Source organism: Chaetura pelagica, unplaced genomic scaffold (assembly GCF_000747805.2).
Source record: "Chaetura pelagica isolate M959 unplaced genomic scaffold, ChaPel_1.0 scaffold90, whole genome shotgun sequence".
Lineage (NCBI taxonomy): Eukaryota > Metazoa > Chordata > Aves > Apodiformes > Apodidae > Chaetura > Chaetura pelagica.
The window spans coordinates 5,721,288-5,743,346 of record NW_009953496.1 but is presented as its reverse complement, the minus strand read 5'-3'; the positions used below and the strand labels follow the sequence as shown (position 1 = coordinate 5,743,346).

General features: G+C 36.7%; 1 protein-coding gene across 1 annotated transcript in view; it reads left to right on the top strand.

Moving 5' to 3' along the window:
- Positions 1-5,232: 5,232 nt before the first annotated feature.
- The window catches only part of EPB41L2 (erythrocyte membrane protein band 4.1-like 2), a 59,507-nt gene continuing 42,680 nt past the window's right edge, over positions 5,233-22,059 (top strand). Inside the window, exons 1-4 of the mRNA XM_009999123.1 lie at positions 5,233-5,703; positions 6,941-7,135; positions 15,402-15,506; positions 20,197-20,239. Coding sequence (XP_009997425.1) covers positions 5,233-5,703; positions 6,941-7,135; positions 15,402-15,506; positions 20,197-20,239 — 814 coding nt within the window. The remainder of the gene's footprint in view (positions 5,704-6,940; positions 7,136-15,401; positions 15,507-20,196; positions 20,240-22,059) is intronic.

The following is a 22,059-nucleotide window of genomic DNA, read 5'->3' as shown; positions in this document are numbered from 1 at the left end:
TTGTATAAATACAAAGAAGGAGGCAAGTTCCTTTGGGAGAGCTGGGAAGAATTTTTTTAGTTGAAGTTTGACTGCAGATCTGTATGTTATTGAAAGCCATACAATGTAGATGTTGCAGATTGATGTAACTAAGCCCATTTTAGGGACATTTATTTTCCTTAAGGATCTCAGAGTTAATTTATTCCTTTGTGTTCAGAGAGCTCCATGTCTTTGCAACCATAGTAATCTTGTTTCAGGTTTTCATGTATATTCTGCAGACATTAGAAATGTTCTTTGCTCTGTTTGTTCTTTTATGTCTACCCTATGTGAGCTTTCATATTTTGAAGTGCATGTGTGCAATCAGTTCATTTTTTCTGAATCATTTTATAAGCAATTATTAAAACCTGGTGCTCCAGAAAACTGAATGTCTTGCGCACATGCCCATCTTGGCTTTTAGTAGACTGAATTGTCATGCATTTCAATTGACATAGGATTAATTTTTTATTATTTTTCTTCTACAACATGGTGGTTTCTCTGTAAATCTTGGTAGACTGACATAGTTATATTTATCAAAGGTTTTTTTATTTCTTGATTTTGTTACAGATTTTAATGACAAACTGAACAGTTAAAAACAGGGTTAGGACTGCCTTTTCTTATTTTATATACTCAGAAAATGATTAAATGAGACCTAGAAACAGGTTGAAAAAGGATTGTGCTGATGAGTAAGAAATACCATAATGGAAACAGTGAATTAAGACGCAGATTATCAGCTGCAGTGAAAGGAAGCTTTCTATAGCTTTAATTTGATGTTGTCTGTAACTTCTCAGGATACTCAATTGTGATCTTTGAGCCACTCTTCCTTTTTTTTTTTTTTTTAAAAATGAACTTCATGCTATACTCCGTATGTTTTCTGTTTTGTTTTTGCTGCAGTGCCAGGAATCCTTCCTGTCTGACACTACATTTCAAAAATTTATACTGGGAACTGGAAGAAAGGTATCAGGAAACTAACCAATCTGTACATTTGAGAGGAATTAATGTGGTGTTCTGCCCTGCTTTCAGGTGTGAACTCTGGCCAGCATTAGTTTCTCCTCAATGAAATAAAAAGGGAGAGGAAGGGATGGATGACTAGGGAAAGAATAGCAGATGTCTCCAGCTGCTTCCTGGCCAGCACCTTTGTTAGGGGAAGCTGGTAGAGTTAGGATTAGGGCAGGACAGCTGCTCCCCCCCAAATGGGACCTATTTTAATAAACTTAAGAAATTCCCCTTAAGAAATTGTGAGGTTCTCTCCAATACTTTTTGTCCTACCACTCCCACCTCAGTTATTGCAGTTTGGGTGGACATTCAATCTGTGTGAGCCAAGTTTTGAGGAGGATTACAGAATATACAGATGTTATCATTAATGGTTCAATATGAATGGATTTAATGCCAATTGAAAAATCTTGGCAATCCTTCAATTTGAGCACCTCCCTAAGATCTCTTCTTTGTTGTCACTGGTTACCTGTGAGAAGAGACCAGCACCAACCTCTCTACAATGACCTTTCAGGTAGTTGTAGAGACTGATGAGGTCTCTCTCCTCAGCCTCTTCTTTCTCAAACTAAACATTCCCAGCTCCTTCAAGTGTTCTTCATAAGATTTATTCTCTAGACCCTTCACCAGCTTCATTGCCCTCCTCTGTACTCTCTCCAGGATCTTGATCTCTCTTGAGCTGGACACAATATTTGAGGTGTATGAAGGTAACATCAGAGACTTTGCAACCTGTAACAGTAGATTCTTGCAGAGCTCCAGTGTTTTGACACTCACTACATTGTTTTTTCCTGTGAGCTACGAAACTGAAGGATCTGCTAGAGCACTGAAATAGTGAGCATAATGGAGGGGAGTGCAGGGAGGAGCAGGTTTTCTGTTTCTGAAGAGACATCTAATTCCTGTGCCAAAATGAAACTCTAGAAAAAAGAAATGTATCAAGCTCACGTGCTAGAGAACTGTAGGTATTTTGGGAAAGCTCTCTCTTACACTCTTGGTCAGTGCCCTTTTTTAGTAAATTCAACCTTTTCTAACGACTAATTTGGAGACTTCAAGGAGTATAAAGAAATTTGTGGGCTTAGAGAAGAGGTCTGTTTTGTTTTGTAGATTTTTCTTCTATTTTTTTTTTTTTTCCCCCCTGGAAAATCACTGAAGTCACAAGCTTATGGGAAATTGAGCTCATGAAAGAAATTGCCTCCTTCTGTGGACATCAGTTGAAGGCATTAAATTAACGTGGACAGACCTGTTTAAACAGAGGCTTTAACAAGTTTCTCTTGCTTCTGCAGTATAAAGCCAAGTTCTCCTTTTACATTTAACTTCGGTTTTGAAAAACCTGGACACTTGGAGATGCAGAATATTTCTTGTTTCACAGTGATCAAGGTTGTGCCATCCACTGCTATGCTGTCTAAATGTAATCAGTTAAAATGCATAACTGGGTAAACTCAGTTTATTTTGTTGTGAGAACAATAAATAGGAACCTGTTTATAGGGTGATTTATTTTGCTGGGTTCTAAGGAAATTTCTTCAGTTGCCTCATATTTGATGATAAGAGCAAATTATCATCTTAACTTTGAGAATTGTTTATAATTTATTTATATTCGTGTATATGTGCATTTCTGCATATTTTGAAAAGTAAAAAACACATGCAGGAAATGCACTGATTTTCCTTTCCTGTAGCTTCTTTGAAGATTTGTTTAAGTTTTCTAGAATTTTTTTAGCTACTTTCTGGGAAGAAATTGCTTCTTCCTTAGAGATGGGTATGAAAAAAATCACCACTGTGTCTCTTAATAAGTATATCTCCATTTTTTACTTCATTAAGCAAAGTGGATTGATATTCTCTGATGAGCAGAGCTCTGTTAATTCTTCCTCCAGGAGAGCTGATTTTGGTTTTTTTACATATTGTTAATTTTGATGATAAACCTTTACATTATTTTTAACATTGATACCTGCCATTAGCAAGAACAGTAGTCTTCTGTGTAAGGTATGAAGGTGATAGCAAAATGTAATTTGACTAGTAGCAGATTTAAAACAAGCATACTAATTTGTGACTTTAAATAGCAAGTTCTTTAATCTCAACAGCTATTCAAATGGAGACCTGCCTTTCAGAGGCTTATTACCTCTGAGATAAATTGTATTTATATAAGTATTAATACTCTATGACAACAGAATTTATTAACAGTATTAGAACTTGAAGGGTTTTACAAAAAGTGAAAGGAAATGGCTACATAACTAATATTTAAGCTTGGAATTTATTCAGAAATATCAGGTGTATCAGTAAAGATAGTTTTAATTTCCCCAGTGGTGAATGTTTTGCTTTAGATAGCAAAGTTTAAAGTAACAAACAAAGAAACACACACCACATGTAGTTGGTCTCAAGATGATGTCTTAATATGAATTTACCTGTAGATGGTTCAAGGCTTCTGTGACTAACCTTCTTATTAAAATAACAGTAGTTTGTTTCCTTTTGCTCAGTACTGTCCATCTCTTTTGCCAGAAGACCTTCTCTTGTATATTTGGGCATTTAAGAGCTTCCTTTTATTTTCTCCCCCCCCCCCTTTTCATTACCAGGCATGGTTCAGATTAACTTCATTTCTGGCTACTTAAGAATGTGCTATGTAAAAACCTGCAGGCAAAGTGTTGCTGCCGCCTTGTGATCAAAACTGGTTTCCAGTTGGCTTCAAGTGCAGTATAAAGTGTTGTGCTAGTTAATTACATCAAGCCTGAACTAGATTACCTTCTCCTTGCCTCTTTTTTGTGCATGGGTGGGGACAGCAGCTGTTGAGTTCAAGCAGGAGACCTAAGCTTACAGCCTCCTGACTCTAGTGGCAGGCATTGATGGTGAACAATTTTAATAGAGAGGATCCAGTGTTTTAAAGTTACAGGGTTGTAACTAACCTGCAAACCTCAAGACCAGGCAAACAGCCCATCAGTTTAAAACTGCTTGAAGAAGGTTGTAAATAAATACCTGCTACTTCTAATAGAATGTAACGATTTTAAACTTCATTTGTTGGACAGTTGTGCTTATTTTTCTTGGCTTATATCAGTAAATAGCAAAAAAAATTTTGCAAAATTCTGCAGCAAAATTCAGCACCACACATATAACAAAATTTGTTTATTTTAACTAGTATTTTTTCAAGAAATATCAATATTGTAATGATGAAAGGTTACTGCATATTCTGGCATTATAGCATGGTGATTTGTCTCTTTTTACTAAAGGCAGAGCAGGCAGAGAGTGTGTATAAATGATTTCATGCTAATTGATATGTACTCATGATTAAGAACCCAATATTTTAAAAGAAAAAAATAATAAATGCTTCTTAGTGTTATTCGTTATGTCAGCAGTATCACTGACTTACAATTTCCAGATTTATTATAGTTCTTACCATCCCTTTTTTCCTATTCTTTTATAAGTTTGCTCTTTCATTTTCCTCCATCCCTACCACTGGCTCACCTTGGACTAAGATAATACACCCTTAACTTAAATGGAACAGATCTGATTATAAATTAAAACTTAACACTAGGGTTGTGACTTTCCATCTCTAAAATCAGTGTCTGCTTCTGGTACTGTCAACTGTGAGCCTACTAGTTGTTGCTTTTCTGAGAAGGTATGGATGTGAAAGAGGATGGAAGAGTTGTAAAAGGTCTAAGTGTATAGATATTTTAACTGAGTATCTTTTAAGGCAGGAATAGTTTTTTGTTGTAAAAAGGAACAATTTGAAACATGTACTCTTTCTTAATTTAAAAAGACTTTCTGTATGAAACTAGATATATTGATAACTGTCACTGAACAGTAAGGGAGTTGAATCTGTCAGTTTAGCTAGAGAAGGTTGTTCTCTTCTGAAATTTGAGCTTCTGGGTCAACCAAGGAGCCCAGTGGAAAGAGAACTGAAGTTACTCATGAAATAATCTTGGCTGATAACATTAGGAGTAGCATATAAGAAAAGAAACATATTTCAGTGAGCACAGTTAAATTTTTATCAAGGAGAAGGAAACTATTGATAGATCTGTCTCTCCAGAAGGAAAGTCGTATTTAAAATCTTATCTACAGAGCACGATGTTTTAGCTTACTGGTTTTATTTCTGAGCTGAGCATTTGAAAAGAAGCATTTCTTTAACCTCAGTAAGTTTAAGTTAGAAGCTCTTGTAAGTTATTACTGAAAATGCATCAGTAAAAGTAGTGATGCTACATAACAAAACTGTTTCTATTGTTGCTTTTTTTAGTGTCAGTTGTGACAATGACAACTGAAGTTGGCTCAGAGACTGAAGTAAAGAAAGATTCTGAGCATCTGGGACCAGACAAACCCAAGGACAAACCTGGAAAAGCATCAGAGACTTCAGATAACCAGAAGTCCAGGGAAACATCCTCTGAGAAAACTCAAGATTCTTCCTCTGTCCCAGCAGCAACTAGCCAAAGTAGTCCACGTAGCCAAAAGAAGGAAAAAGGTTCACCTGAAAGCAAGGGTATTTCTCGTTTCCTTCCCCCCTGGCTTAAGAAACAAAGATCATACACCCTGGCAGAGCCCAAAGATGAAGCCAAGAAAAGAACCACAGGGGAAGAACAAGTAGTTGAAGAAAGTGAATGCCCTCCACCAGTGGGGGTGGCTCGGCCCAAAAAGAGCTTAGAAGAAGCAGCGGCTGAAAATCGGCATAATGCTAAAGCAGAAGACAAAGAAGAAAAGCACTCTGTTAGTAGTGCTGAAACACAGGTATATGTGGGAAGACTAATGGATGCTTTGAAGTGATTTTAATGAGACCTGATTCATGATTTATGTAATTCATGTAAGGCTTTGTTAGTATCATGTTGGGGAAAAATGATAGCTACTCTCTGGCCTTTTGTGTAGTTGAGTTGCTACAGTTACAAGTAGCATAGCTGGATTTAAAAGTTCCTGCTCTATGGCAGACCATTTTTCACTCCAGTTGTTCTAAATGTCTAGTTTTAGTATAAAATCACACTTCCATATAGTTCAAAGGAACATTGAGCTGTTACATTGTGTTAAAAATGAGCAGGGATAAGAGGAGAAGCTTTTTAAGTCTGCGTTGTCTCTGAAGCCGTTGAATTGCATGGATACCTCCTTAGGGATTTAACCACAACAAGGAACTAATGGCTTATCTCGGAGTCCTTATGATCTCAGTTTTTGCTTTCTTTTACCTAGAAACCATGTTTATGCTCACTGTACTTACTGATTCATTCTGGGAGATTGGTGCTGAATTCCAAGCCAAACACCACCTTCTGCAGTGCTCCAGGGTCTTACCTTTGGAGAATTTGCATGTCAGTTCTTAGCACTCAAACCTCACATTCTAGGGTGGCAAAAATGATTACGGGCATAGAGAATCTTTATATGAGGACGAGGTGAGAGAGCTGCTACCTGCAGCAAAGAATAGTCAAGGAGAATCTTATCAATGTGTATAAATACTTGAAGGGAGGGAATGGAAAGGAGCTAGCCCCTTCTTAGAGGTATGCAGTTAAACAAAAAAAGGCAATGGGCACAAATTAGAACCATGAAATTCCATCTCAAATCACAAAAAAAAATATTTTTTACTGTGATGATAGATCAAACACTGCAATAGGTTTTCCAGAAAGGTTGTGAAGTCCCTAGCTGTGAAGATACTCAAAACCCAGTTGGTTACAGTCCTGGACAATATTTTTTACTTTTGTGTAATTCATGGACCTTCTTTTAAAATTTGTTTCTGTTAAGAAAAAAGCCATTAAAACATTATTAACTAATTTCAAAGAAGGAAAAGAAGTACCTTCTGTGGTTTGACAGCAAGAATACCTGATCATCCAAGTAAGACCTTAATGCTTATGCTGGTCATTGTACTTCCAGCATGTGCATAGCTTTCATTAAAGCTTAATGACTTATTAGTAGCTTGTAAAAGATATGAAAAAGTTAAAAATACCCACCTTCCTGACTTTCAGTCATTGTTTAACTGTGTTTTATGCAGCCTGCCAAAGAAGATGGTAAAGAAGTAGAGAAAGTTGCAGAGAAAAAAGAAGAAAAAGAACAAAGGGAGACAAAAGAAGTACAGACAGCTGAAATTAAAACAGAAAACATTCCTCAGAAGTCTCCCAAGAAAATGAAAACTGTGCAGTGTAAAGTGATGCTTCTGGATGGCACAGAATACAGCTGTGACCTCGAGGTAAGGAATCAAGTCTCTATATGAAGAGCTCTGTTTTTCAACAGAGAAAAGGAAAATTTTCTTTCATTGCACTGAGACTTTAACAAATACATTTTTGTATGTCTAGTGAGCTCATTACAGTGTTACATTCACATTGCTATCACTGCAGGCCAGTTAACATTTCATTTTAAAGCTCCATCTTTAAGACCGTATCAGTTTATTCTTAAAAATACACTCTGAAGTACACTAGCAAATAAGACAAAATACAATATACAAATCCTTTGTTCAATTTTTTTATGTAGTACATGCATTACAACTTGTGTAGTGCAGGTTTCTGCTTGAAGCCTTTTGTCTTGTGCTGTTTTATTTTCCATTGTGTGTCAGCAGTCCCTGCATTATTTGCTTGTGGATTTCATTAGGCTTCCTAGTAGTTGAATTCCTTATTGGAGGCTGATGACTGTCACTAGTGCTATATTAAAGGCATTGATACAAAGGCAATTAGTGACTTGAGTGATGGCACAAAGTGCATCCTCAGCAAGCTTGTAGGTGATGATAAAACTGGAAAGAATGGCTGATATATCAGAGAGACCTGGACAGACTGGAGAAATGGGCAGCAGGAACTTTTTGAAGTTCCACAAAGAGAAATATGAAATCCTGCACTTGGGGAGAAACAACTAGTGCAGGCTGGGCTGATTGGCTGTAAAGCAGCTTAGCAGAGAAAAAACTGGGGTTGGGGGTGTCCTAGTAGACAAGGTGACAATAGGCCAGCAGTGAGCCCTTGCAGTAAAGAAGGCCAACAGCTTCCTGGCCCGCAGCAGGAAGAATGTTAGCAGTAGGTCAAGGTAGATTGTCCTTTCCCTTTGCTCAGTACCTGGAGTGCTGGGTCCAGTTCTTGGCTGCATAGTAAAGAGAGACTTGGGCATACTGGAGAGAGTCTAGCAAAGGCCTGCAACAATAGTTAAAAACTTGAAGCATCTGACATGTGAGAGGGGCCTGACAGAAGTGAAACTCTTCAGCCTGGAGAGAAGGAGGCTCAGGGAGATTTTAGCTCTGTGTACAAATACCTGGCTGGGGAAGGAGTAAAGATGGAGCCAAGCGCTTCTCAGCGATGCCCAGTGATAAAATGAGAAGAAGTGAACACAAACTGACATACAGGGAATTCCATTGAAACACGAATGTGAGGGTGTATCAACTGAGGTTGATCAAACACCCTCCTGGATAGCTTGTGAACTAGTCCTGGATAGCTTGTGGAGTCATCACTCTTTGAAATCTTCTAAATCTGACTAGACAAGGCCTTGATCAACCTATTCTGAGCAGGGATGTTAGATTAGATGGCCTCCAGAGGTCACCGCAAACCTCAACTCATGTGCATAATTATAGCTATATTTCACCTTTTTAGCAGTATCATTCAGGAAATATTCTGTTAGCCATTGTAATGATTTAATTTAGACTATATAATCGACAGAGTATGTGTAATGGGCATTAAAAACTCATGGTAGCATGAATGGTATTAACATTTTTTTCTTTATATTTTATTAGGTTCTCAAAATGAATATTTTTTTGTGGTCCTTTTAGCAAGATGGTCACTTCTCACGTTTGTTTTTTTTCACTTGAATGAAAAAGCAGTTCCATAAATTCTCATGTGTTTGTCACTGTTGACCAAGTGCTAGTTTTTCTCTAGCTTTTTTGAAGTAAGATGAATCTCAAACTAATGTGGAACTTCCTCAGGCTTGTCCCACTCTTCTACAATTGGAATACTGCACTTCTCAAATTTACACTGTCTGAGACTACAGAAGAGGTCAGGCATAACATCCCTAGAAGCTGCTATTAAACAGTTTCTAAAATAGTGGCTCTTCTGTTACTGTTCATAGAATTCCATGATCTAGGCCAGTCATATAGTCTGATATGTATCTTTTTATTTTTCTCTATTTTGCTTTAGTTTACAAAGTAATGTCAGTATAGATTCAGGTGCTAACTGTTGTCCTGAGCTTCTGTTTTGAGTTTTTAACTTTCGTTTTCATTCTTTCTGTCCATCTTGTTTTTCTTTTTCTTTTTTTTTCCTCCCAGAAAGAACAGTATATCCACTGTCAATGGTCTGTGTGCTTAGGAAGAAATGCAATTTCAGTAGACCAGAAACTGCTCACTAAGCTGCTTTTCACGTGGTAGTTGGATTTCTATCCTGCTTATATTCCCTTTCGCTTTGTGAGCCTAATTTACTTCTAGGCATATTTGTGACTACACTTCTTCAGCTCCAGTTATTTAGAACACTTTAGGACACATAAAAAAAAATTATAACATGGTTCCTGAATTTTAACTTTTGGGAGAATAAAACTTTGTTCCATGCAATATCTTGGACAAAAAACAGCTGCTGCTTTTTTTTCCCCCCTCCCAACTGTTGAAGCTCATTTTTTTCTGCATTTTGCAAGGTGACATGTTTGGTACAAATTAAATTAGAATAATTTCTCAGAGTTGACTTGATATGGAAAGAATGTTTTGAAACTTAAAAAATGGCTATTTCAATTCAAGAATATTCTAGTGAGCTTTCATAAAACACAAAATAATTGTATTGGAAAAGAGGTTACAGTTCTTGGTTAAGATTGGTGTTTGACAGAACAAGTTCATCTGGAATTAGTTTTTAAAAGTGTATTATCTAAGTGATATACACTAACCAAGAAAAGGTTGTTGGTCTGGATAAGGTTCGCTATGCTTCACTAAACAATTTTAGAGATTTAGGATCTATCAAGTGACAAATGGATATTCTGACTTGGTGCAAATTGAATTCAGCTATACTCCTAAACTCTTGAAATCTGTAATGCAAAACTGAGATACGTGAAGGGGTTAATTTAAGTGAAGCAGTGGAGTCCTGCAACTGTGATATGACTAAGGTTAATTTGTCTATGTTGAAAGAGAGACCTGCTTTCTGTTCTGGTTATCACAGATTAATTTTTTTAGTAATAATCCTGATACTGCTCAGGAATCTTCTTGACTTGGCATCTGTGAGCTATGTGATGACGTGTAGCAGTGTCTGTCTTTTTAATTGAGGAAGTGAGGGAAAAGAGTTTTTGAGGCAAGATTGAGAAATTCTTTAGCAAATGTTTGTGGAAGCAGGCTTGCTGTTTTGATTGAAAGGTACTCATGTCTAATCCTTCATATGCTTTTATGACCAAACTCAAACATTACCATTTTATCCTTCAGTGCCTCTCAGTGTCAAGTGTTTTGCAGCATCTGTGTTCAGAATCAACAAAATTATACTGAAGTATGTGTATTACCAACACAGTTCAGAGGGCAGAGTTAAGTAGCTTTGAGAATGGTCTTCCCTTATCACAGTTTTTACTTTTTTCAAGAAATTGCAGTGTAGCTAGATGTCATGTTCTTAAGTGAAAACATGTTGCTGCGAGGTCGACTCACTTCATGTTCCTAATCTATTTAACTAAGATTGACTTTTCAAAATAATTAGCATTTGAAGTACCAAATTTAATCACTTAAACTTTTTCAGTTTCTTTGACTGTAATTTTTTAGTGCACCCTGTGACTAATCCAGTTGAAACAGGTTTGCTCTCCTTGCTTGGCTTTTCCATCTTGAGTTCTTCAGGGAAAAAAGAATCAGGGACAATATAAGTTCATACTGTACTCAAAATTAAGGGATTTTTTTAAAAGCCTTACCATCCCACTGAATAGCTTGTCCATTCATGCATTTTTTGTGGTGTATGTGAATGAAAAAACATTCCTTTAGAAATGCTAATTTGTTTTGAAACAATGAGAAGTGAGAGAGATGAGTTGTTCACAAAGATTGTCTGAGGAAAAGCTATGTTCTCAGCTTAATGATGGGCATCCCTTGTCCTGTGCCATCCGCTGGGAGGGGTATTTTAGCTTTTGTTTTCTTTGCAGAAAAAAAAGTCCAAACCTTATAATTTTCATTTTTTTTCCTTTGAGACAAGCAATAGGGATCACTCACTGTTTGTGGAAATACACTTTCCAGATCAAAGTTTTTTGCGTTTTGCCAATTCTAGGTCTCTAAGATACAGCTTTCTAGCTTCTGCTGGTTAATACATATATCTGAGTTCTTTCCATCTCTATACACCTGGTGAGACTGGAAGTAGAATTTGCGGAACTCTGAAGAGTGCACGTCCTAGATGTGATAAGTAGGGGAGGATGATCCAGTTTACACTCAAAACTACTCCAGACTTTTTTTTTTCTCGAGACGCAGGAGTTGTCTGAAAGCATTCCACAGCCTTTAAGATTTCTGTTACAGTTTCTTGATATCATGGCTTGGATGGAGTAATGAGGAAACCCAGGAACTCTTTGGAAGGTCTGTCATCAACCAGTTGCATCTGAGAGGGCTCTGTCATGATCAGTTGTGTCACATGCTATGTGAGCCTTCCTAATGCCTTGTAAGGACATGCTTCCTTAAGTGGCTGGTGTCACTTATTCCAACTTTCTGGATTATTACCTATAAATAATCCTGAATTGAAAAAGATTTCCTTCAAGCGTGATGTTTGATACTGAAGTGTTTGACATTCTGAATGGTTGAGACTGACAGGCATCCAAACATCAACATTGTTTTTCTTTGAATGCTTCTTAACTTGTTTTGTGCATAGAATATTGAATTATATGCAGCAGAAATTTTATTTTCAGCTGGTTGCCCCTGCTTTCACCTGGCATCATAGATAAGCCTTCTTAAGAAGCTTACAGTTCTTCACTGCCTGGCTGCTAGTCTAACCAGATTAAGAAAGAAGTTGAATTTTTTTTCTTAATGGCTTGATTTAGCTGATTTAGGGTAAGAGTTTTGCTTTTAATAATAAAGACAAAACCATCTTTTGACAAACAGTAGAGTTAAATCTGATTGAATCTTTTTGCTTCCTTGAAAGGACAGAACCATATTAAAGGATAAAAGAATTTAGGTTCATGATTCAGTAGTGTAATATTTGTGAAATGTAATGGCAATTTAATACCTTGAGTGAGCAGACTGTTGGAATATTTGAGATTTAATTTCTAGAAGCAATTATAGTATTTTTGGGCACAGTGCAAATTGCATAATTTTGACCTGCTCCTTTTCTTATAATTGACATCTGTGCAATCGGGTGTAAGTTATTAATCTTTCAGGGGATCTATATATATTGCTTGCTTTCATAAGGTGCGGGGGAAATCAACTTGCTATTTTCCCCTCTTGTTCTGTGGTTTCTTAAGTAGTTAAGGGAGTAAATGTTGTCATTAAATTTGGGGTCTGATAAAGATAATCTTGTTCAGATTTTCTGCTTTAAATATAATCTGGGTTTGGTAGAGTACAACACAGTTTAAACAAACAAAAAGAAGTGCTAACTGCATAATGATTGCTAGTTAGAAGCAAATAAATGTCCTCTTGGGTTTGTTTACTGCATTCAGCCAGTGGTCTAATTAAATATTTATAACAAAAGGCATTTAAAGGATGCCAGCATTGACTGTTTTTTATGCACGTATGAACAAGTGAAATACATTGGAGTTGACATAGGCTCTATGTTTACTTACAGTTTGCTAATGCAAAGTAAAAGTATGTTTGATTAATGTACAGTTAAGATCAGTTTTAAACCCTGAATTAAGAGAAGTCTGAATGAACTTGATATGGAACACGTTTGTAGTTGAGTTTTCATTTACAAATTATTTTCTGACAGCTTGGATACGTAGACTGGTGTTTGAATAAACTGAAGTGGTCTGTTGTAAGTATAACATAATTTTATCTAGAAAAAGAAAACTAGGGATGACATTACATTTGACACATGTAAAAAATATTGGTCCAGATTCAACAGACAGCACTGAAAGTAATGTTTGTGTGAAGTCCTCTCAAAGTCAAAAGATGCTCTCTACATCTCTGATGTTCTTGTAGAGGGAACCAAAACTCCTTGTTTCACCTTTCTTTCACAACAACCAGATGTATATTTACACAGGCTGAATGTACATACCAATTTTGGCACCAACATACAAAATTACAAGAACAGTACCTTCTTTACTCTTTGAGTATGCAATAGCTCATTGCCAGCTCTATGGTCAAGAAGAAATCTTCCTGTGGGGCAGATTGACACTGGTACCCAGTGTTTTTATGCTTTCCTCTACAGTATTGAGCATGACTACTTGTTAGATCTCCTCGGTCCATTCTGGCTAAATTATTTTCTGCTGCTCATGTACAAAGGAGATGGCCGCAAAGAGGGTGCTTTTTCCCCAGAGTGGGGTGGGGGATAAGGGATTGCTTGGCCTTTTTTCATGCTACTACTTTCTACAAGGGATATTTTTTTTAATGCTAAAATTAAAAATGTGTCCGCCTGCTCTTGGCTATTTCAGAAGATTTTGACCTAAGTTCCACTGCCTCCCTGTGATACTTGAGCTACTAAATATGTCCATTTTATAAGTGTTTCTGTGAAAATTTTCTGATCTTTAGGACTGTAGTGTCTGCTGAACAATGCAAACAAATAAATAAAGCTTTGGATTCTTAGGGAGTAAAACAACAATGTCCTCACTATTTGCTCAGTGCATACCTTCTTTTCTCCCCCCTCATGGCCTCACTGGCCATGGAGCTGAGCTGCAGGCCAGAGCTGAGCTGGGGCATTGCAAGTGCTTTGCCACTGTCTGGGGGACAATGGCTACAGTGTCACCAGGGCCTACACAGGGGCAGTTGATGGCATTTCTGTGGAATTTCAGTGGTGTGTGGCATCTACTGAAATCTGTAGAATAAGCAAATGCAAAAATTATTTGAAGCTGACAGGCCTCTGAAAATGCCATGTTGAGGCCTCATTGATAAATGCCACAAATAGCAGAACAGTCGTGAAGGAGTTGGCTCAAACTGGGAGACTATATGCTGTTCATATTCAAATTAATTTAATTAAAACACTAATGAATTATACAAGAAAATATATACAATTATATACAGATATATTCAGGTATGGGCAAAAGCCTCTCGCCTCCCCCCACCCCAGCAACTCCCACAGCACTTCCCTGAACTGGGAAGAGTCCCGAGGAATCCCGGAGCTGCTGCTGGAGAAAGCAGAGAGTTATGGGGGTCAGGAGATCTCAAGCCTAAGGGTCGATGGTGATGGATGAACAGAGTCCTCCCCGGACGCCGGCCATGGACGGAAGAGAAGGAAAAAAAAAAAGAAGGAAGGAAGTTGTCTTCTGTGATCTCTGACCTTCCTTTGAGGTTACATAGAGATATGGAATGGAATATCTTTGGCCAATTTTGCTGTCTGTCTAACTGAGCCTCCTACGGGGGGGTCACAGATCTCCCCATAGTGTCTGAGCTGGCAGAGTGCAGGTGCGGCCTTGAAGCCTCAGTAGTTAGAAAAACATTCCAGTGTCTTATCAGCCTAGCAGAACACACTGTTGCTAGTTACAAGAAAGCTTACTGTTGGTCAGGACCCCATTTGAAATCATTCTTCTTTCTGGTCACCTCATAAAGAGGTTTCACCAGTCAACAACCAGGATGGTTCATTGAACCAGGACAGACTGTGGAAAGAATTTCTCATCTTCCCCACCCTGAGTATGTGTTGTGACCCATCTGCTCTAAAACTTTGTCTCCTGTCAGTTGCCATCTCAAGTACAACAAATCCTTCCCCTCAAACTCAGTGTACAGAAGTAGGGTCTGAGCCTGCTTTTCATTGCCAACAATAGGAAGATGCGAGATGCCCTTTTTTGTATTCCACTTTTAGGTACAGGAAAAACAGGTACAACTTCAGGACTAATTGCCATTTGCTTAAGCTGTAGTAATACTGAGCTAAATCAAGCAGGCTTTTTGGGAGCGTGGTGAAATGCTGATCAGTCTTGGATTACTGCTACAAAGTAGCAGACTACGATATTGAAACTAACATTACATAAAAATGTGGTGGCTTTTGGTGTTTTGTTTTTAAACCGACTTCCAAAAGTACTTTTTTGGGAAGAATAAACTTCCCTGGGTTTTATTTATGTTAATCCGTTAGATTTGTTGGGTCCTAAGAGAGTTCATAAATCTAAAGATAAAAGGCAGCTTTTTTTTCTTATTTTCTGCTCCTTGAAACCTCTGCACTAAGTGTAATATGGTGTAAAATACTTAAATCAATTTAGGTACTGAATTTTCCTTTTGCATTCAAGTAATTATTTTTTTTTTATTAACTTAAAACCATAAATGTCTTTACTTTTGCTGGTGATATGTATAGGTTTCAAAATATGGTGAACAGTATGTTGTAAGAAAGTTGCAACTTCATAATTATTTTGTTGATATTTTAAATTTTCTTGACTAAATAACCATGGAATTACTTACTGTTAGTACTTTTTTCTTTTTTTTCCAGAAAAGAGCAAAAGGCCAAGTGCTGTTTGACAAAGTGTGTGAACATCTCAACTTACTGGAAAAGGACTATTTTGGACTGTTGTTTTATGAGAATTCAGAACAGAAGGTAAGCCTGTATGAGGGTTTTGTTTGTTTTTCTACATTGCTACTGACTTCAATAGTTTAGTAGGTATATTGTATTAAATGTATACTATTATAAGCATTTAGGTAAACTGTTGCAAAATGTCAGTTCTTATTTGATGTCAGCTAGCAACATGTGCAAAATACTAACGTGTATGTTGATACAAAGCACTCATTCTTTAGAGTGGGGTAATGTTTAAAATATCTGCATTTCATTAGAAAACGGAGTAACTGCTAGGCTTTATAGTGAAATGGTACGATAGTATAGTTAAACAGTGTGCCATTCCTGCAAATGAAGATAGGTAATTTTAATTAATTTCTTTGTCTTGACAGTCTGACAACTCCCTAAACTACTGGACGCTTTAATTATTTACATTTTAAAAAGCTGAACAAATAAAAACAAAAAAAGAAACAAAAAAACCAACAGAAAACACTTTGGATTATAAGTACTACTACTACTACTACAAAAAATCTTCAACATGACTTTTCAGTAATTTTGCTGCCTTTTCTCACATGTGTTTAATACTACTTGGAGCAGAAAAATCAAGGAAACCTTGCCCCAAAGTCTATAACCATTAGGCCTTTGATTTCCTTTTTTATTACTTTTAAGCTTAAGGAAAATTTTGGTATTTGTAAAGATGAGACGAGCTAGCCCATCGTTAGTGGATACTACTTTTAGAAGTGAAGAAGTGTTTGGATCTGATTGTAGTCACATATGATTTCAAATACCTTTTGGTAACGTATTTTCAGTCCTCTTTTGTGCTTGCTTACATGTTAAATGGTTGAGCACATCTAAATAGCTGAGAAAAACGTTACATCAGTTGGTGTGTGCATTCTACTAACTAACAGAAGTGAATTTAGCTTTTCTCAGCATCTTAACAGTTAGTTATAGACCAGCTTTGTCCGTGAACGAAAGATATACCTGTGGTCAAACTTTCCCTCACAGACTAATATGTAAAAATCTAAATGGGGAAAAAAATATTTTCACCTCTGTATTTGTAGCAGGTAACTTCATTATGAGTCCTATGCTTAGTCTAGAAGGTTTTGCTTTTTTTCTGTTATCTTTCTTATCCCACTGTTGTGTTTGAAATGAATTCTAATTTAGTGGCCTAAATAAATCTGAATTTTTGACAACTTTCTTTAATTAATTAGTTAATTGCTTTGCTGCAAGGTTTTCTGTGCAGCTTGGAGCAAAATACTTAATCTCTCTTGTATTAAGGATCCCCATATATTAAGTGGGTTTGATGTATTTTTATTTGGATGTTTTCTTTTTGTTCTTGATTTGTAAACCATTTATAGAAATGAGAGCTTCTTTCCCGTAAGAACGAACAATCTCAGTTGATTATTAGTTGTTCTTATTTTTTTTACTACATGTTCTTATCACATGTTGCCTTTTTTATTTGTCCTGCTCGCTACTGAAAATCTATACTGTACTCACAGAGCAAGATAACATAAAGCAATACTCCCGTGTCTGGCAAGAGAGAAAAGGTCTAACAGCAGATCTGGGATCCTTGAAGTGTAACAGAAAATAGGCCACTTGAGTAGATCTTAGGTAGAAACCTTTGGCTTTTGAAAGTAGAGCAGAAAAGGCTGGTTTGGTGTAGAGTTAGGTCTCTTTTAGTTTCTACTGTGCTTCTAGTTGGACTAAGAGATTTTTTGGAATTTCTTAGTCATGTGGATGGAGGAACAGTGTATGACACCTTAAAAAAAAAAGCTCATTTGTCTTTATCCTTGAAGACATAAAAAACTTAACTGGATATAAGCCTGAGCAACCTGATCTATTCCACATCTGGCTATGCCTTGGGTGAGACCAGTTATCCCTAGAGGTCCCTTTCAGCCTAAATTAATCCTTGAGCTCCCTGGCCATTGAGTATGGAGGTGCTACTGTAGCAACACTCATAAATTTTTACATGAACTAAGTGATGTGATTATGGGTAGCCCATATGCTCTAGTTTGTACCTGAAGTGCCAGTGTGTGGATGGTACTATGCCTCTGTTACAGCTCTTAAGTTGTGATTTTCAGATGATGATTGGGAATACCAGGTTTTCAAAGAACTTGAAAATGTGAGCTTTGGCATGAACCAGTCACTTGGATAAGTGATAAATGTGACATGTAGCTACTGCAGTGTCTTAATATGGCAAAATTACTGGTTGTGTTCTGATAACTATACCTGTAATTTCTTTCACACTGGTAAATTTGAAATGGTATAGCTACACCAAATGTGCTCACTAAGATTGGAGCACTCATTTTTGTTATCACAGGGATTTTTTAAATATGTGGATGAAGTTCATCAATTCAATCAATTCACGTGTCTCAACATAAAAAATATAAATATTAAATTTTATGTTTTGATTTAATTAATAGATGGATCTGTGGGGGGCAGATCAGTTGTGTTCAGCTGTAGCCGTCAAAGAAAGCTTAGAGACTTGGAATTTCTACTGGCTTTAGGGCCTTCTCTTTTTTCACATCTGTAGTAAGTTTGAATTTTCTTTTCATCTCAGTACCAGTTCTATCTGATGCTTTTTTTTTTCACTCCTGTTATGACTGTTGCCTCTTTGGATTCAAATGCCTCAAATCTCTGACCTCCAGGCCGCTCAGTACTAAATGCTGAATTATGTGTTTTTCTCATTCTTGTGCACTCATCATAGCCACCCATTTATGAGCCAGCTGTTGAACTCGATGGCAGCTGTGGGCTGTGGAAACCGAATGCCAGGCACTCTTGAATTAGAGCTGCTCCCTAACGCACCATTAGGGTACCATTGGAGGAGGAGTCCCATTAACTTTTTATCTGTGTGTTCTGTGCAGCTGGGAGAGATGCTGTGTCTTCAAATCAGACTGATTTTTGTTAGCTTTTATACACCTTTAAAAACTGTTTAGGTCAAATGACTCATTAATGACCTTCTTAGCGGGTTTGCTAATGTTAAATTTATTGCTTGAAAGTTAGTGATTTCATTGCATTACGCCCTCAAAAGTTCATGAATGCTCCATTCACACTGTAATCGGTCTGCAGAAGTGTTAGAAAACTTCTGCTCTTATGTTCTGGGCACCAACTGGAAATGCTGCTTTTCTGGATTTATACAAAATACTTTTGTACTGATAGAGAATATATTGTTCTTTGACAGTACATTACTTTATCTCCTCTATAACCTTGCCATTCACAAACCAATAGATTTCTGCCTATTGGAGCAAACTACTCTATATACACATCCTCTTTTGTTTTGAAAGACAGACCTGTCTATTCTGGATGTAAAGGTCTATTTCAGAGCAAATTCTTGAATAGTGTTTAGTTTATCCATAACAAAAGGCAGAGGTGCAGAAAAACCCCATCCTTGTAGTTCTGTATATAAATGGAATATAAATACCTGATTTTATTTGACAGAACAGTAGTGAAAGTTAGTGGCAAAGTCTGCTTCCAATAAGCTTACTCCAGATTAGGAAAATCAGAAAATACAGTATTTACTGTATAACTTCTGTAAAGAAAGGATTATTCTTCTCATCTGCAGCTTATTCTGTATTTTCTTTTCTCCTGCTTTATAATGATAAAAGATAAAGCACCGAAAGTAACATATACTCATGAATCCTGGTTTGCTGCTGTAGTTATGCCATGCTATATTCAATACTTATTTACTGTCTACTATACTTACCTAAATTTAAGATTTTAAGCTACTTCCAGTTATCTCTGTAATCGGAAGAATATGGCTGTGTATCTTTTCAGAACCGAATTAATGCCAAAACTGAAATCCTAAAGTGATAACTGTGGCTGAAGTGAGTCTCAGCTAAAAATTCTCAGTAACTGCAGTTAAAAGGCTTACGTTTCTGTCTTTCACATAATCTCTTTTCTAACATCTATGGATAAAGTTAGTAAACATGATTGTCTGAGTTACTGATGAGTATGTGTTACTGTTTTTTTAGTCTCACCAAAGTTGCTTTGGCATGGTGAGTCACAAAGTCTCTTTGCACATATCAGTAGTAACTGAAATGCTATGAGCTATTTAATAGGTTGCACAGATTATATAAAATATTTTGGTGTTGAGAATAGAATGTATTATTTAGTAGTGAGGCATCTAAATATGAAAAACTGGCTTTATTTGCATTGCCTAAAATAGGGCTGAGTTATCTAAATTTGAACTTTCCCTGTGTATCAGTGTAAATGTAATACGTGTTCATAGAAAACTTTGCTTTGGGAAGATCAGAAGAAAAAGCATGAAATATGATTAGGTCTTTCCAAGCACCTCTGTATGTTATCAGAACTAAAATGTATATTCTTTAAGAAAAATTATATCTGGAGTTCAAGAGAAGTATTAAGTATAAGCACAGAATGTAGAGATTACACAGCCTTTCCTGAAAAGTCTCATGTCATTAAAAGGAGTATGAGGGGAATGCATTTCTCAAATGTAATCTGCTAGACCACCTCCACAGTAAGACTATCCACTTTCCAAAAGTACAGTGTAAAGCAATTAGAAAACCATGAAGGCAGTCACACAGTCATTTATGTACATGGGTGGGGAGACTAGCAAATCATAACTTCAATTTTAGAATTCTCTGGGTTATTTTAAAGTAGAGCAGATGTCTGAACAATACAGACTTTAACTGCACTGTATGAAATGACCACCTTAAGACTGAAATGATGTTAAGTGCCGTTTTGTTTCTTGTTTGTTGTTTGTTTTTTTTTTCAGAACTGGCTAGATTCTTCAAAGGAAATTAAGAGACAAATTCGAAGTAAGTACTTCCACATTCAGATGTTACGATCTTTTTATTTTCTCATGGAAATCTTCTCATAAACTTAGTAGACTGGATGTTGACTAAATTGTATACCTCGAGCAGTAAAAGAAGTTATATCTGATGATGACATACTGAACCTTAGAACAGAAAGTGAAGCTTCTATTTCAGAATACTACCCAACAAGAAGGGAAAGGATGGCTCAAACTTGTGCTATAGAAATTAATCATTATGCTGGCTGCTGCCTGAAAACTTTCCTGTGTCTTTTTGCATCCTGAAACAATAGGTATTTTTCAACTTTGTGCTGATGTTTGGTTTATGACATGGAGAATGTCATGTGGCAAAGATGGTTATGTTTGTTGCAGTAGGATATTAAAAAGAGATAGTATAAAAAGAGGATTGATATCATACAGAAAAATTATATTTTTCAATCCTAATCAGTCAAACATTGGCTTTTTTGATATGTCCATCAATTCCAGAAGGAAAATAGAATAATCTTGGAATGTCAAACTGTTTCTTACATTGCTTTTCAGACTTAATCTTTGTCAGAAGTCTTTCTGCTTCCCATACTCAATATACAATGAGTAATTTATTTTCTTTTGTTTGCATAAAGTTTTGTCGTGTACTTCATTAGCCAGGTGACTTTGTAGTAGATGGGGGAATGAATCCTGGAATCACTGAATGCTAGGGGTTGGAAGGCACCTCTGGAGATAATGGAGTCCAACCCCCCTGACAGAGCAAGGCCACCACAGAATCTAGGGCAGGTCACACCAGCAATTGATCGAGATGGGTCTTGAAAGTCTCCAGAGAAGGAAACTCCACAACCTCTCTGGGCAGCCTGTTCCAGGTGGACAGTAAATTCAGGAAATATTCCTCCTGAGTTTAAATGTCTCAAAATAAGTAGCCACTAACAGGTGCTAGGCGTCCCTCACTGAAATTCTTTTCATTTCTTTACTCATTTGTGGACAAAGCAGCTTCTTTTTTTGGGGTGGAAGTCCTCTTCAATTAGTGCCTGATAGGATGTAAGTGGGGAGAGATGGTGATGTAAGATTTGCATGTTTAGACTTCACGCACAGTAAGAGTGTAAGTTACTTAAAGAGACTGACTTTAGACTTTTTTAGGAAATCCAGCTGCAGCACTTTTAATCAAGAAAGCCTTCTTCATGATTCTGCAATTGTTCAGGTTGGCCTTTGGCTTGTTAATCATGTTGGATCTCAGCAATTACTGATGTTACTTTGTCTAGTGAACTTGATCTACAAATTACTGTCTGTTCTCAGGGCTACAGAGGTGGCAAAAGCTTGTTTGCTTCCAGCCAGCCTGGTCTCTTCAGGAAAATCAATTATTGACTTTTTTTTTTAACTCATGTAATTAGACATCCACTGGTATGTGTTAAAACATGTAATTAATTCTATCAAGGTCAGGTGGCGTCATTACATTTCTGTTACTATCTTCTTGAAAATTGCTACATCTAGAGAGGATTCAGGCTTTTGCAAAATTAAAAATTTCAGCTTGAATATTGTGATGAACCAAGCAATAGCAATTGACCTTGGAATAGTCAAATCCCAGACTTCCAAGAGGACGTGGTACTTTACCCTTATATAAAATTTAATTTGAGAATTTATCTGTGTGAGATGTTACAGATGCAGTTGGTTTAGAACACATCATACTCCAGAGTTTTGTCTGAGTATTTTCACAACTCTCATTCTCAGTGTAACAGAATGGAATGAGTAAACTACATAAACCTATTTTCATCTTAGTGTTTACTGCAATTGAAGATCAGTCTTTTTCTGCTATTTAAATGTTCACAGTCATAGGGAAAG